Source organism: Pelodiscus sinensis, chromosome 2 (genome assembly GCF_049634645.1).
Source record: "Pelodiscus sinensis isolate JC-2024 chromosome 2, ASM4963464v1, whole genome shotgun sequence".
Lineage (NCBI taxonomy): Eukaryota > Metazoa > Chordata > Testudines > Trionychidae > Pelodiscus > Pelodiscus sinensis.
This window is the reverse complement of record NC_134712.1, coordinates 2452649-2469634: the sequence shown is the minus strand read 5'-3', so window position 1 is coordinate 2469634 and position 16986 is coordinate 2452649. Positions and strand designations below refer to the sequence as shown.

Here is a 16986-nt window from a genome sequence, read left to right as displayed (position 1 = left end):
TTGGAGCTGAGCTCCAGTGTGAGAGAAACTATGAAAGTGCAGTTATATCACCACTGTGCTAGTTGGATCAGCAACTGCACAAGATGCAAATCAAGGCCCATATGGTCTCCCTGCTTGGCCATCAATCAGGGTTTGACACTCTCAGAGTCTGTGCAGTCAGCCTCACAAACAAAGTACATAAGAACATAAGAAAGGCTGTACTGGGTCAGACCAAAGGTCCATCTAGCCCAGTAGCCTGTATGCTGACAGTGGCCAGCACCAGGTGCCCCAGACGGGGTGGACCAAAGACAATGATAAAGCGATTTGTCTTGTGCCATCCATCTCCAGCCACAAAGAGAGGCCAGGGACACCATTTTTATCCCCTGGCTAATAGCCTTTTATGGACCTAATCTCCATGAAATTATCTAGCTTCTCTTTAAACTCCGTTATAGTCCTAGCCTTCACAGCCTCCTCTGGCAAAGAGTTCCACAGGTTGACTACGCGCTGTGTGAAGAACTTTTTTTTATTAGTTTTAAACCTGCAGGAGGAGGAGAAGGAGGAAAGGAATGGCCTAACATCATTAGACGGCAATCACACCTGGGTGCTTCAGGACTGCCACTGACAGCTCCATGAAGAACCAAGTCTGGTTCTCCAAAGCCAGAAGAAGAGTTTCAGGCCACTGGATGTTGATGAGTATTGGGATGAAAGTGGAATGATACTCACTCGGCCATGCAGAGTTTTATGAGATTCTTGGATATTAGCCACATGTTGATAACTCACAAGAGAGGTGAAATAACTTGCCCAAAGTCAGTCTGTGGCACAGTCAGGCACAGAACCTAGGAGTCATCACTCCCAGTCCCCTGATGTGTATTTATTAGACCACCGAAAAACTAGACAATTCCAACAATTATACGTTTAATTTTTAATATATATTCTGATAGGTGCAGAATCTTAGCAATATCTGCACCTGACCTTCTCTAGTCAAGATAGAGGCCACTAGTAGTACTGTATTTTCTTTACTCTCATTTCAGGATGTGGAATTGTGCTCTGGCTCCACACAAACTAGGGATGTGAATGATTAACCAGTTAACTAATTAACTGGGATTTTATATCCTTAACACAAACCCAGTCAGACACCACACAGCCTTTATTGCTGGAACAACATGGTATCCACTGTTCCATTAGGGAAGTACGAATGATGCTATCTGTATTAGATGTCCACATGAGTGCTTGTTCATCTAATGAGAATTACCAGAAATAGAAACTAAAAAAGCTTTATAAAGGTCTGAGGTATATCAACTGCAGCCATCACAGATCAGGCGCTTCTCTCACAAAGTAATCAGCCCAACTCAATACTTGATGGGAGATCTTCCTACTCTAGCCCAACACACCTTCCCTCCCCAAAGAATGGCTATACCAGGTTTGACCAATGGTTCTTCTAGCCCAGTGTCCTGTCTTCCAATAGTGGCCTATGCCAGGTGCTTCAGAGCAAGTGAACAGAACCATCCCATTTCAAGCAATCCATCATATCATCTAGTCCCAGGTTGTTGTGAGGTTTGTGTCCCTAGCTTCTGTTTGCCAGAAGCTGGGAAATAAGCGTCAGGGGGATGGATCACTTGACCAAGTTCTGTTCACACCCTCTGGGGCAACTGGCATTGGTCACGATCAGAAGACAGGACACTGGACTAGATGGACCTTTGGTCTGACCTAGTATGGCCATTCTTATGGCACACCCTTGGAGCATGGGACTGTATAGCTGACCATCATGAATGTAACTGATTATTTTTAACCCAATTATACTTACATAGGAATTTTATAGTGCTGAAGGAAATGGTGGTATAGATTCATTTTTTATGATTAATTTTGATTGATTTTTCTAAACTCGGAATACTTTACAGGATCTCCAATAGAAGTAGGCAGTTATGAAGTTCCACAACTCAAAGCTGCCCAGCTAGACAATACAAAACCAGAAACTATGAGGCGGGACCTGATAATCTTCAAATACATTAAGAGATGTTGTTCTGCAGCAAGGAAGGGATGAGTTAGATATTAGTAAACACTTTCTAAGTATGAGAGTAGTTAAGCCCTAGAATATGCTTCTAAGAGAGACTGTAAAACCCTCATCACCGTCCAGCCTATATTTTAAAACCTTAGAATACCTCTAAGGGATGACGACCATGGCTCATTTGGTCCTGCCACAGTGCTGGGGACTAGACTGACTTCCAGCCCTATATTTATGATGCATGGACTTAACATGTTATGTCTAATTCATTGCCAAAATATCCCAGTAGATGAGTAGGTGGCAGTGTGTCACTGGAGACGTCAACTCTCAAATGAGACATGACACCAAATCCCTAACTGCTTATGAACATTAAGGACTTTATATCACTTTTAATAAGAACATGGGTGTTACTCCCAGAGACCTAGCCAAAACTAAAGTGATTATATTCTACCAAGATGTAACTTGAATTGTCAGCTGGCTACAGGATTCTTCCTAGTTTCTTGTGCTGAACTGTCAGGTCAAGTTACAGCATATTGCTCAATAGCTGCTACCTTCCACTTCATAGGTAACTGCTGTGATTAGAGACTGTAAGCAACTGGGGATCCTTTGAGAGGAAAGGCACTATAAAAAGATGAAAAGCTGACATCATCCCTGGTAGCAGTTCCCAGGTTGGACACTGGTGTGCTGCTGATATCTTATGCTGGAAGATTAGTAGGGAAAGCTAACCTGTAGGTGTAACAGAGAAGAGAGGACAAGGGCCCTTCTACAAAACACGTTGCTGGGATAATTGTCTGGAGAATATTCTCAAGGAGGAAGATATAGAGCTCAATTCTTGTAGAACTATCCTTTTTAGTAAAATATGCTCTCAAGAAGAGATACAGGTCTGAAATAAGAAAGATTACACAATACCCACACACAAGTTATTTACTTGTTCCCATAACACAAGAACTAGGGCTCACCAAATGAGCATTGGCCCCTGTCAGAACACAGCATACTGGGTTAGATGGACCTTTGGTCTGATACAGTATGGCAGTTCTTATGTTAAGGTTTTCCTAATGAGGTCTACTGAAGTGTGGAAACGCCTCCCAAGGGAAATGGTGGAAGTAACATCCTAGACTCCAAGGCCAGAAGGGAGCACTGTGATAGGTAGTCTGACCTCCTGGGACATTTCAAACAAGACTGGCCAAAGCATCAGAAAATGTACTTTCAGTGAGCAACCCTGCACTATCCCCAGGGTAGTATAAATGGATGACTCTTTTCTCTCTCAGCAACCCTGCTTCAAGGACAGATGATTGGTGATATACTAGATTATAATTCTTCCCAGGTAAAGACGACAGGAAGCAAGTTAGGGAGCAGTTTCATGAGCTAGATAGGGAACTTTCTCTCCTTCATTCTGTAAAGCAGAATAAACCTTCACCACCTCCCACTCCCAAACCAAAAGGTAGTCTCAGTTTCAAAGAGCATGGATCCAGTCCAGAGAGTTGTCTGAATTGCTATAATGTGGAAAGCACAAGTCCCGCAGGATCTTTTATAGGTTAAGTTTTTGAGCAGCCTCCACATTTTCTCCTCAACATGGATCAGAACCACCACCACCATGTGTGCCTGCACTGTGCACATACACAAATGCCTGCGCCTTTTAGGAGGAGGAACTGTTTCTTGAGAGCAGTGTTCTCTATTTCAGGACCCTGGGATTTTAGTACGTAAGTATTTTCAAAATAGATGAGTGTTTGATGGCTGCCTTACAGGTCCCCAGGAGACAGAGTACTGAGAGGGCGCAGTTCATTTGGTCTTTACGTTCTGAACTTACAGGAGATTTCACTTGTAACTGAAATCTTTGTATAGGTTTTGACAGGCAGCTTTGAAAATAAATTGTGGTACATTTGTTGGGTATAAATTATGCTAACCAACCTATCATGAGCATCTACTTAAACAGAAGTTCTGTCCTGAAAAATAATGCAAAAAACAGGGTGATGCGTTACCAAGTTCCATAGTCACTTTCTGTAACTGGAAGATTTGAGCAAAACTGATACATATCAAGAGCCCCATTCTGCCATGCTAATGAGATGATAATGCCACAGTACTGGTCTGTCCAAAGGGGAAATGCTCTGTACATGGACAATCCTTGGGGGAAGTTGCGAGACAGACAGAAGTAACATAGCCAACATGAGTAATATGGCAGGCCAAAGAATGTAAAGTTTATATGATGGGACCAATGCCACCAACTAGAATCAGGTACCATTTTTGAGGGTGATGTGCAAGCTTAGAGATTACAGTCATGGGCCTCTCCAAAGCAGACCGTACCAATTCTATCACCAATCATGTATTTCTGCAAGACAGACAAGCATCTACTAGGTACTGAGAGATCCACAAGCTCATTTTCATTTGCAGCTCAGCTACTGCTGAAATTGAAGCCAGGTTCCCAGAGATGAAGGGCTCAATAAAACATCAGGTCCATCGCTGTCAGCACAGAGTGTCTGGTAGAGGGAGAGAACTGCAAGTCAGGAAAGCAAGGTTTTAGCCCTGATTCCACCACTGACACACAAAGGCAGCTCGATGAAGCCATTTCCCTTCTCTGTGGCTCAAGTGTCTCACGTACCCACCTCCTAAGAGCTTTGAGATCTGTGGATAAAGAGGACTTAAAATGCAAAGTACAGGCAGTCCCCGGGTTACGTACAAGATAGGGACTGTAGGTTTGTTCTTAAGTTGAATCTGTATGTAAGTCGGAACTGGCGTCCAGATTCAGCAGCTGCTGAAACTGACCGCCAGTTCTGACTTACATACAGATTCAACTTAAGAACCCCAAGCCTCCCCAAGTCAGCTGATGCTGAAACTGATCAGCGGCTGTTTCCAGGAAGCCCGGGGCAGAGCAACTCTGCCTCGGGCTTCCTGTAGTCAGCGCTGGTCAGTTTCAGCAGCGGCTGACTTGGGGACGCCTGGGGCAGAGCAGCTGGGGTGCTGCCGGGTTGGTCCAGTAGTGCCCAGAGCGGCGCTGCGGGACCAACCGGCAGCGCCCCAGCTACTCTGCCCCAGGGTCCACAACAAAAGCCTGGTCTGCTCAGGAGGGAGGCACACTAGCTGCGCCCCCCCCCCAGCAGACCAGGGACACGGGGAGCAAAGCCACAGCAGCAGTGGGGTGCCGCGCCTCTGAGGCTTTGCTTTGGCAAAGCCTCAGAGGCGTGGGACCCCGCCACCGATGCGGCTTTGCTCCCGGTGTCCCTGGTCTGCTGGAGACGGTCCCCAGCAGACCAGGGGCACCGGGAGCAAAGCCGCAGCTGCAGCGAGTTCCCGCACTTCTGAGGCTTTGCTCTGGCAAAGCCTCAGAGGCGCGGGAACCCACCGCAGCTGCGGTTTTGCTCCCGGTGCCCCTGGTCTGCTGGAGACGGTCCCCAGCAGACCAGGGGCACCGGGAGCAGCTTTTCTCGCCCCGGAGGTCGAGGTGGCGGGACCGCTGCCTGCGAGCTCTGGGGCGAGAAAGCCGCGTTCGTAAGTGCGGATCCAACATAAGTCGGATCCGCGTAAGTCGGGGACTGGCTGTACAGTAAAACCTGTGTTATTCGGCATGCTTGGGGATTAGGGCGTTCTGGTTATCTAAAAATTCTGGTTATCAGAGGGTCCCATCGACCTAGAAAAACTAATGGCCAAAAATAGTAAAACTCAAATTTTGGATATCTACCAATGCAATCTTTTCGGAGCTGTGACCCCCACGCCGCAGGGGCTGCCAGCTGCCTAGCCCAGCTCGTGGCCGGCCAGATTATAGCAGCATGCTGCAAGGCTACGCCCAGTTTTGCGCCAGCCGGATTAATGCGCCACTTCGCGCAGCCACACCCAGCCTCTGGCCAGCTGGATCAAAGTGCCGCATCAAGCCTTTAGGGAATTTGCCAGTTTCTGAAGTTTTCCAGATAGTTAAGTGCTGGATAGCGCAGGTTTTACTGTCTTACTAAAGACCATACTCTGTGTCCCTCCAAAGCTTCTACAACAGGGCAACTTGTTCCAGAACCTCAGCAGACCACCAGAATGTTCTCTTTAAAAGAGAATTGTAAAGAATTTTTAAATTCATGAGACCAAGAACATCATGGTGAAAGGTGCCAGATCAATAAATCAGGAGACTTGAATGCTGTATGTATCCCAAGAGCAGATACAGCACAAGCAAGCTGCCTCCCTGCTGGAGGCTTCCATGCAGACCCCACTACTTGAACTAAGTAGCTGTTATTTCAATGCTCTAGCCAGCTATCTGCTTTAGTAGTCACATTTTCCTAGATCTTTGCTGCTTTATGTTCTCAACAGCTTGAGGGAATACCAGCAGTTCTCAAACTGTGGGTCACAACCCCTCCCTTCCCCCGCTGAATAGAGTTACCAGGCCTGGCATGTACTTACCAGCAGGCTCTTAATACATTTAAAAAGGAGAGCCACAGTGGGGTTAGCTCCCAGCTAATTCTACTGCGGCTCCCCCGCTTATCGACTAGTCAACTAGTCAATGGAAAATCCATTGACTAGCCGATTAGTTGATTAAATTAAATTTAACATCCCTATGTGACACCTGCAAGAAACTGAGCCTCAACTCCACTGCATGGTGGCTGGTTTGGTTACCCAGGATCCAACAACTACATATGCTTAGATCAGGGGAACCTTTTTGGGGTCGGGGGCTGCACACAAGTGAAAAACAAACCAAAAAAAACCCTCACTGACGTGGCACTTGACTGAGAAAAGAAAGATTCTCCCCACATTCCCCCCACACACCAGAGTCTAATGGGGCCCAGGCTAGTAGATCTATGTGTTCCAGCCCCACGGGGGAACAGCAGGGGACTGGAGCGCCAGTGTGGGTTCTCCAATGCTGGAGGTTGGAGGCCATGAGCTTCAGGAGCCAGATCCAGGCAAGCAGGGGGCTGCATCCAGCCCCTGGGCCTTAAGTTCCCTACCCCTGGATTAAATGGTCAACACATGTCATCACACACCTAAATGCACATCTCAGCTCTCTTCACCTGCCTCTCCCACCCACTGCTTTGTGCCTTTTATCATGCTCTCTCTCTGGCACCTCCCCCACTATACCTGGTGCACTCTTCATAACCACAGCTGCAAAGCAACATCTCCCCATGTCTCCAAATCCCTAAAAAAAAAAAAAAAACACCACAACCACTTGCAGCAGAAAAATCATTCTTTCCTTCTTCTCACCAACAAAATCCTCTCTTGCCTGAAGCGCTGCCTTGTTTGCTGTCTTTTGTCTAAAAACCGCAGCATCTGCACACACAAATGACAAGTTAGTCATGCAGCTGCTCTTTTGCACATGCAGTGATTTACATGTACAACTGAAAAGCCAATAATTCCAGGTGCAAATTAGGCAACTGCACATGCAAGAATCTTCAAGGATTGCCCTTCTATGGTTTCTATATGAGGATCTCAAGTGCTTTATAAACCACACTCACAGTACCACCCTCCCACGCCTGTGATGGACATTACACCCACTTTATAGGAGAAGAAAACTGAGTGAGAAACGTTAAGCAAATTGTCCGTCGTCACACAAGTTAATCATAGGACCAGGCCTCCCAACTCCCAGGCCTGTACTGGAACCACGAGAGCTCATCTTTTCCATGTTCACTCAAATTAGGTGCAGCCCTTAGGCTCCTAGCAAGATGCCAATGCCACAATGGGCTGGGTTGTTTGAAAGCTCCTGTTCTGCAAAGAAGGCCATGGAGGTAGCTTTCTGTCCACACAAACCACACAAGAGAATCATATAAACACAAGTTAATGGGGCAAAAATGAGACAGAGCCTCCCCAGCTAACTGACAAATCTCCCCACACACAGCAGGTGATCAAACTAGAGAAACACCAACTTACGAAACAGAGAGCTGTTCACAATAGCCACGTGCACGAGGTCAAATACCCTACATCAGTGGTTCTCAGACTATTGGTTGGGACCCCAAAATGGGTCGCAACCCTGTTTTAATGGAGTGCCTAGGGCTGCCTTAAACTTATTGGGACCTGGGGCTGAAGCCCTTATGGGCTTCAGGCCTGGGTGGTGGGATTCAGGATACAGGCCCTCCACACAGGGCTGAAGCCCTTAAGCTTCAGCTTTGCCCTCCTTCCACTCCCGCTGCCCGGCCCAATGCAGCTCAAGATTTAACTTTGGCCACCCCCACCTGGGGCGGCAGGGCTCTGGCATCTGGCCCACAGGCTCTGTCGAGAGAGGGGAGGAAATGGCTCTGTATCAAGAAATGCAGGGTAGAGAAGTTCTAGCCCCAGCACTGGCTTGCAGACTCCATCTCCATTGTTACCATTGGCCGGGAATCCTGGCCAATAGAAGCGGTCTGGGGGGCAGTGCCTCCCAGTGCGGAGCTATCTAAGTCCCCTTGGGAGCTGCACCAGGTAGATGCCTCAATCTCCTGCCTCCTCCCATCCAGACCAGCCATCTGTAAAATCCTGCTCCTGCATCCTACCTCCCATCCAGCCCCCACACACTAAACTCTGCTCCTGCACCCTACCTCCCACTCAGAACACCCGCACCCCAAATCCTATTCCTACAACCTACCTCCTGCCCAGACCCTGCACTACAAATCTGCTCCTGCACCCTACCTCCTGCCTTGCCCCAGCACCTTCGCCCCACTTCCCAGCAGCCTCCTCTCACACACACTAAGCCCCACATTTTTGACCACACCCCAAAGCCTAAAGGGTCCCTACATAATCTATCAGGCCTGGGTCTCCAGAAGAGTTAATCCAGCCCTAGGGAGAAGGCCCGAGTCTTGGTGACCTCACACACCCCATGGGGCTAGTGTACAAGGGGAACCCTGAGTCAGGGACCACATCCAAGAGGCTTTTTTTTTTTTTTTTTTTTTTTGCTTCTCACTCGTGTGTGGCTCTCAACTTATTTTTCTGTGGGTCAGTGGCCTCAACCCAAAAAAGGTTCTGCATCCCTAATCTAAAGGAAGAGGTGTTTTACAGCTAAATACAGTCATTCCTAAGGGGAAGCATTCCAGCTCACAAACACCTTCTTTAAATCTTAGTTCCTTCCTTTAATAACCCATGAACGTTTAAGTTGACCTAGAAACTTCAACCAACTCACACATACATTCTTCACCCTGCAGAGATGCTCACAGTTCCTAATCATGACGCACTTACCAGGTAGATTTTTCTTTGCGGAGATAAATATTTCATGAGACACATGCACCATTTTTCCCTAGACAATCTTACAGGTGTATCATACAAACAACACTGACAACTTCTTTGAGTCCTTCTTCAAAAACACTCTTTGTGATGCCTATAAACTCAGAACTAATTGGATCTTTGAGTGGGCTCATCTCTATGCTGACCAATGATATTTGAACTCTGACTATTCAGTGAGTTCTCTTTGTTGTGTCTGGTTAGATTTCAAGAGTTTCCATGGAACAGTCCTTGCCTTTTCCTGATTTAGAGAGTGGCAAGGGGATTGTGGTGGAGGAGAAAGGACACAAACAAAATTAACAGACATTGACCAGTCACCTTTCAGGGTCTTTTCACACCAGTAACTTTAACTATGTGGAATGTGGGTCCATCAATAGTCATACATTCAGAGACAGGTAATTGAACCTATACATGTACAGAAGACAACTCAGTGCTATACACAGGTCTATACTCAGTGAAAGCTTCTTACACTCCCTCCTACCCCACTACTGAAAACAATCATTTACCCAGTAAAAGTTGGTCTTTAATGAAAGGTCCAGCAAAACCATCCTAGAAGCAAGGAGAAGCTTTGGAGTAATTGTCAACAGAGGTGGCCCTCAAGGGAGGTTTCACAGTACATGCTGGACAAAGTGGAAGAATGCAAGCCTCTAGAGAAGTGGGACCTAGGGAGAAATCCCTGAAATAGAGCAACGGATTCATCCCATGCTGACTTTTCTTCTCGTCACTGACCCTACAACAGTGATCGGCAGGGTTATCTCACTGAGGAATAAACAGCTCACTTCCTAATTCCAAAATCTATTCCTAAAACTGTTCCTGCCCATGCAGCGTTCCAGCTCTACCATCAAATATCCAAGCCAGGAATATCAAGGCTGCTCTTACCTTCCTTGGCTGGCATGAGCATTCTAGAGGCAGGCAGCCGGCATAGCCTGTGCTTGGTGATCTGCACCAGCTCCTTGGGTGGGGTTCTCTTCATTGGCACAGGTCTTCCTCGCAGGGAGTTTCTTTTCCTGAGAGAGTAGTGGCTTTTTAGATGCACCGTAGGGAACGAGTTGCTCTTCTTATCTGTTGGGGAACTGCAAAGAACACAACAGAAGGAGTTTTAAAAAGTTATAATAGCAACTCTCTGCCCCAGCTGCGTGTGCTCTCTTTTCTCCACTAACGCAAGTCAACAGAACAGCTAGATTAGAGCCCAGTTCTCCCAGTATGATACCTTATCCACTGAACCATGCTGCTTCTCTAGGTAAGAGCAATGGAAATATCCTGATGGCAAATGCCAGGCACAAGGACAAACGTGGCCAATTCCTGGGAAAGCATAAAGATGAAGGAGCTCTGACATCTAAATATCCCCCATCACTCCCAGCCTCTTCCCTACTATAGTGGTTGGAGAAACAGGATGTCCTTAAAAGGGCTGGGAAGACCAAGCAAACCCCAACCTCTCCTCTCCTCACTCCACAGACTCCATTTCCTCACCACCAGGCATGTGGAGACATCCTCACCGCTCTCCAGGAGATAAGTCAAGGCATGGTGAGCAGATCAGCAGAAGACAGATGAAAAGAGCATTTTGGACATGGAAGTAAGAGCCCACAAATTCTAAACTAAGTTCTACCATCGGCTCATTGCTTGAGGCCCTGGACATATCACTGGAAATTTTGGCTTCAAGCTGATTCTGGGCATCTACAGTCTATTGAGGCAGTTTCTGCTACACAGTAACATAAAGCACACCCTTCCCACGATGATGCCTCCACAGTGTTATCAAAGCTCACTAGCTTATAAGCAAGAGACAGCTTGGTCCTGATCTCAAGTGTTGCTAGTGCCACATCCCCAGTCCAACCTGACACTTTCCTATGTGTATGACTTAGTCCACATGCCTTTTTTCTTCCAATTATTTCCACCCCTGTCCTTTCCATTGCACATGGCAGAGGTTTCATTACATAGGGATTGTGCTGGATATTTCTGCTGCTCCTGCACACAGCACTCATCTAATGGCATCCACCAAAACTGCATGACCACTAAGTGGACATGGATCCTTGCCAATTTCACTCTATGGAGAATCAAAAGCAACTGCCAAAATTCTACAGGTATGATTTAAATACTTGGATTAAAATGATGTACAGTGTAAGATTTAAAGAGAGAGACAAGGTAAGCCCACGCCCAAGGGATGGGATCTTACTAGAGATACCAGGGGATTATTAGAAATCCCATGGCACTTTTTGTACAAATGGGACACCTAGGCAGAAGTCTCTCTCCCCACTGTAGTGCATGTGTTGTACCTGCATTTCCTGCTGCCTACTTCTTCAGAGGCATCTGTGGATAAAATGCGTAAAGCCCTTTGGAGCTAAAAGCATGATAAAATAACAATTGAAATCATTCTTCCTCCCCTCCCCATCACCTAAGTCTAACAAAGCCATAACCTGAAACTGAAACCTGTTTGCTTACTAACTTCTTTTCCCCTCACTGCATATTGGCTTATTATTGTAGGGTCTCTAAATAAGAGCTGAGGGCAATGTATATTTTGCGGAGAATACAGTGGGCCAAAAGGAAATGAAACAGCAGTTGTACGTGGGAAATAAGTAGTTTAAGTTTAAGGACTTCCATCTCTCACAAAAGCAGCACGTGATTGGAAAGGAAGGAGCAAGTATTTCTTTGTAATGGGATAGCATCTAGCAACCCCATTCATGGACCAGTACCCCATTGGGCTACACACTGAATAGAAACCCCAAACAGGGTCCCTGCTCCTAAGAACTTACAGTGTAAATAACTGAGCATTTGCTCCCACTGAAAACAATGGCAACACTCCTATAGACTTCAATGAACGTAGGAGCGGGCCCCTAGGAGCAGTGCAAAGAAAGTGAGTACAGGCTACAGAACTTCAGACACAATTAGTAACTTACCAGTAACTCCCCTTTCTTCTGATGATTTTGGTCCGGCTCTTCACTTTATAAGTGGAAAGTGCAGTATTGCTGAAAGATGACTTCAACCCATCATGGCCAATGGATGCACTGCTTAGAATCTGAAGGCCCAAGTTGGCTCTGGAAAACAGGGAGACTCCAGCCTCTTTTAGTCCCTCAGACTGCCACCTGAACACAGACTTGGAAGCGGAAGAAGGTGGCTGTAGGCTGGATGCTTTCCATTTGTACTTACTCGGAGAGGCATCCAGTTTCAAATGCATTCCGGCTTTCTTCTGCTTTGCTCCCAACTCTCCCCTTGGCAGTGACTTAGCAGTTCTCTCTGTTCCTGCAGAAAACTTCCTTGTGCTTTCAGAAGCTCTAGGGCTTGTCCACCTCTTTACCGCACGGGGGCATTTACTAGGATTTGCTACCCATGTATAGTTGGTTTTCCTGAACTTACAAGCTTTGCTGGAGACTGGCGTCGAGGTCGCTCTCTGGAGACTGGATAGCTTGTGTGGTACCACAAACTGGTTCTTTGGGGGACTTATACCAACCTCTGAAGCCACAGATTGAACTGAGCTTGTGTGCACCTCTGATTTTGCAAGAGTCTTTGGCTCCTTCAAAGTATCTCTTTCTGCCATGACTTTCTCTGACCTACAGTGAGCTGGAACTTGTGCTACTGGTTTCCTCCAGGCTCCTAGCCAGCCTGAGTCTTGACCAGGAAGAGCTGAAGGTTGCTGAGGTTTGGATTTTAATGCTATGGCAACTTCACTGATAAAGTCACGTGACTCAGGGGCACTTTTAGCCAGTCTCACAGTCCAAAGTTTGCTCATTTCCTTCCGATATGCTGGGCATGCTTCATCTCCACCTCCAACAACAGGCTGGTACAGTGAACTATGGGAAACAGAGAAAGATGGTTTTTTGTCCTCTTTTTGAGCAACACTTTGAAAGCTAGAGCTTGCAAGAACCTTTCCAACTCCTTCTGGAGCAGCTACAGTTACTTTCATCCCAGAAGAACCCGGCTGAGATCCCAACTCACTAACATTTTTGTTGTCCAAGGATGAGTTAGTACTCTCTGGCAGTTTCACTCCTGTGACTACATTGCCATCAGTCATTAAATCCACTTGTCTTTCTGAGCCTGCTTCCTGGGGCCCAGGAGCCTCATCACTCCTTTGGCTCACAAAAGCCGGCAGTGCGTTAACAGATGCACTGCTTCCAGGATGAGGCGTAGCTGCAGGTGGTCTGTTTACAAGTGAGTACTTTTTCCTCCAGGAGTTGCCTTGATGTGGTTGAAAATCCCTTGGAAGTTGCTGAGAATATCTTGCAGAGAATGTTCCCCGACTGTTGAAGGCAGTCGGCCTGGGATTTCTCCACCTTAGAGCCCTTGAGGGCGGAGGCACTGGTGCATTTCCATGAATGTTTTTATGGTCATTTATGAGACCTGAAGAAAGCAAAACACCCTCTGTTAGTTGCAATTTCCACAACAGTCTTGCAACCACAAGTTCTACAAATTGATTGTCATCATATTGCACTGAAAACACTTGTTCTACATGAGCTCTCATGCTCAGTAGGTTTCAAACACCACCACTTATGCTGGAAGAAAAACTAGAGCTATGAAAGGATTACAGATTTCTTCTTATCGATTTTTACGTAACTGAATACTACATCATCCCACTTTCTGGTAAAGATTAAAAAACAGGACTATGTAGCACTTTAAAGACTAACGAGATGGTTTATTAGGTGATGAGCTTTCATGGGCCAGACCCACTTCCTCAGATCAAATAGTGGAAGAAAATATATGGTTGTGACAATTTTCTTCCACTATTTGATCTGAGGATGTGTGTCTGGCCCACGAAAGCTCATCACCTAATAAACCATCTTGTTAGTCTTTAAAGTGCTACATAGTCCTGTTTTTTGATTCAACTACACCAGACTAACATGGCTACATTTCTATCACTATGGTAAAGATTAATTCCTCTTAGAAAACCAGTCTTGAATCCACCATGCGGATAATTATTCTTGTAGGTCTATTGTAAGGAGGGTGGCAGTAGGATGGGGAACAGACAAGAAGTAGAGAAAACTTACTAATTACTTCATTTAGAGACATCTTTAGCCCTCATCATTGCATCTCTGAGCCCCTTTAAAGCAGAAGTTACCTAGCAACCCTAATCTGATCCTGCTCATGAACAGCATAACACAGTCCCCCTATAGAGGTGCTTATTATCTGGTCTACAAAAGGAAGGGCAGATTTATTATTAAAGCAAGAAACTAAGAGTCAGGTATTTTAGGAATCTAATCTAAGTTCCGCCACTGACTAACACCAAGAGTTATGGTCACTTGGGCAAATCACTGTACCTCAATTTCCTTAACAATAATACAGATTAATATACTTATAGGAGGAGAGGGATTGTAAAGCTTGTTAAATAGCAATATTTATAAAGCACTTCAGATGAAAAGTGTTAATACAAGTCTATACCTGGCCAGTGCTCCCGGTAAGATGAGCACTTGGACAGCCACTCAAAAGAGATTCAAATGCTGTCCAGTTGATTAGCAGAGCACCCACAATTGGCAGCATGTGTTTCTATGGTCATGCACATCCACACATGCTTTGGTGCACATAAAGTTTATTGTGCACATGGATGGAAAAAGTTAGAGGGAACACTGATCTGAACCCCACATTTTTTCCAGGGATCTCTGTATGCTTTAATGAAGAAAACAAGTTTTTCCTGCTGCAAAAAACTCCACCACGTAGATGCAAAATGGTAACATAGGCTAGGGATGTAAGCAACTAATCAACTAGTCGACTTTCCGATGAGCAAGAGTATTGGATAGTTGACAAACTAAACTAGTCACTTCCCCACCCCTTGCTGCCTCTATCAGAAAGAGACATCAAGGGGGGAGGGGAGGACGAAGAGGGAGTGCTGGGGGGAGCCGGCTTAAAAGCCAGTTCCCCCCTGCTCCAGCTTCCTGGGAGGAGGCAGGGGCACAGCGGCAGCATTCTACCTTTGAAATGTACAAGAATCCCCTACTGGGGCTCTTGTGCATTTCAAAGGCAGAACACCTAACGGGCTCTTGCTACATTTCAAAGCAGAAGCGCCCTTATTGACTACTCAATTAGTTGATTAACCTAATTTTAATATCACTATCATAGACTGATCTGCCAACTAGACTCCCTGCCCACAAACTGCTCCACTGATGTTCAAATGTACTTCAAAATCCAACAGCAACAAGACACTCACCAAAACATAAATAAAATCTTTGACTTTTTTTTCCTGCCTTTCATTCCAAATCCCAACTGCACTTGGCCTGTATTACATATACCTAATAAATGTATGAGATCATCAGAACAAGGATTGAGTCATCTTCGGTACACAGCTTCATGCACACCTGCATGAAGTTACGTGAAATTAGGTCTATCTGTTTGTGTCCAACTCAGACAGTATTGGAATGTCTACACTGCAATAAAAAATGTGTGGTATAGCATCTCAACCTTTAGGGCTCAAAACAAGAGCGTAGACATTCAGGCTTAGGCTGGAACCAAGGCCCTAAAACCTACCCTCCTTGTTGGGTTCCACAGCCCAAATAGGAACGTTGGCAATATTTTTAGCTCCGGAGTACTAGTCCAACTCAATTGCTCTTAGAGTCTCTGAAGAGGTTTGGGGGTTTTTTGCCATCTAGATGTACTCTTGGTCAAACAAAATAACCCTGACAGAGGGGAGAACACCGTGGGATTTGCATGACCCCAGTGGAGTTTCTAGCACTGCAAATTAGAAAAAATGCCTTGTAACCCACACAGCAAGGCATCCCTCAGCCCCAGCACAGGGTCTGCGCTGTTGACTTTCACCAGGAACTAGACAAGGTCACACAAACAGGTCCCAGCCTCTCTGGGACAGACCTGAGAGCCTGGGGGGTCTGTCCAGGCTCCTAAGGAAGGGCAGGTGCCCAATCTCTGCCCCACTGCTTATACAGCTTAAACTATTTCACTAGGAGGGTAGTGAAGCACTGGTATGGGTTACCTAGGGAAGTAGTGGAGTCTCCATCCCTAGAGGTGTTTAAGTCCTGGCTTGACAAAGCCCTGGCTGGGTTGATTTAGATGGGATTGGTCCTGCCTAGAGCAGGGGGCTGGACTTGACGACCTTCTGAGATCTCTTCCAGCTCTATGATTCTATGATAAGGGGATGGTTTGAGAACGTGATCTTGGTAACTAATTGACCATTCAGTGGGAAATAGGTCAATGGAGGAATGATAGGAGTTACTATAGAGAACTTTCTGGGTGTCTGGCTGGTGAGTCTTGCCCACATGCTCAGGGTTCAGCTGATCGCCATATCTGGGATCGGGAAGGAATTTTCCTCCAGGGTAGATTGGCAGAGGCCCTGGAGGTTTTTCGCCTTCCTCTGTAGCATGGGGTACAGATCACAGCTGGAGGATTCTCTGCATCTTGGGACCTTCAAAGTATTTGAAGGCTTCAATATCTGAGATAGAGGTGACAGGACCGGGGGGCGGGCGGCGACGGACGGGTCCGCGCAGGACAGAGGGGGGGGGGGGGGAACGCGGAATGGAGGCCAGTAACGGACGTCGCGCGGGGGGGGAGGGGGGGCGCGGAATGGAGGCCAGTAACGGACGTCGCGCGGGGGGGGGGGGCGCGGAATGGAGGCCAGTAACGGATGTCGCGCGGGGGGGGGGGGCGCGGAATGGAGGCCAGTAACGGACGTCGCGCGGGGGGAGCGCGGAATGGAGGCCAGTAACGGACGTCGCGCGGGGGGGGGGGGGGGGCGTGGAATGGAGGCCAGTAACGGACGTCGCGCGGGGGGGGGGGGCGCGGAATGGAGGCCAGTAACGGACGTCGCGCGGGAGGGGGGGGGGGCGCGGAATGGAGGCCAGTAACGGACGTCGCGCGGGGGGGCGGGGGGCGCGGAATGGAGGCCAGTAACGGACGTCGCGCGGGGGGGCGGGGGGCGCGGAATG

The 16986-nt window shown here is 47.0% G+C and overlaps 1 protein-coding gene across 2 annotated transcripts in view; it reads right to left on the bottom strand.

Annotated features, from left to right (window-relative positions):
• ZC3H3 (zinc finger CCCH-type containing 3) overlaps window positions 1–16986 on the bottom strand; it is a 350743-nt gene that overhangs the window by 333025 nt on the left and 732 nt on the right. For both annotated transcript variants that reach the window (XR_012901167.1, XM_075919992.1), the window contains exons 2-3: window positions 12025–13462; window positions 10013–10206 (exon numbers count right to left, since the gene is read on the bottom strand). Coding sequence is in view for 1 of the 2 variants with exons in the window: in XM_075919992.1 (XP_075776107.1) it covers window positions 10013–10206; window positions 12025–13462 (1632 nt within the window). In the remaining variant the exon portion in view is untranslated. The remainder of the gene's footprint in view (window positions 1–10012; window positions 10207–12024; window positions 13463–16986) is intronic.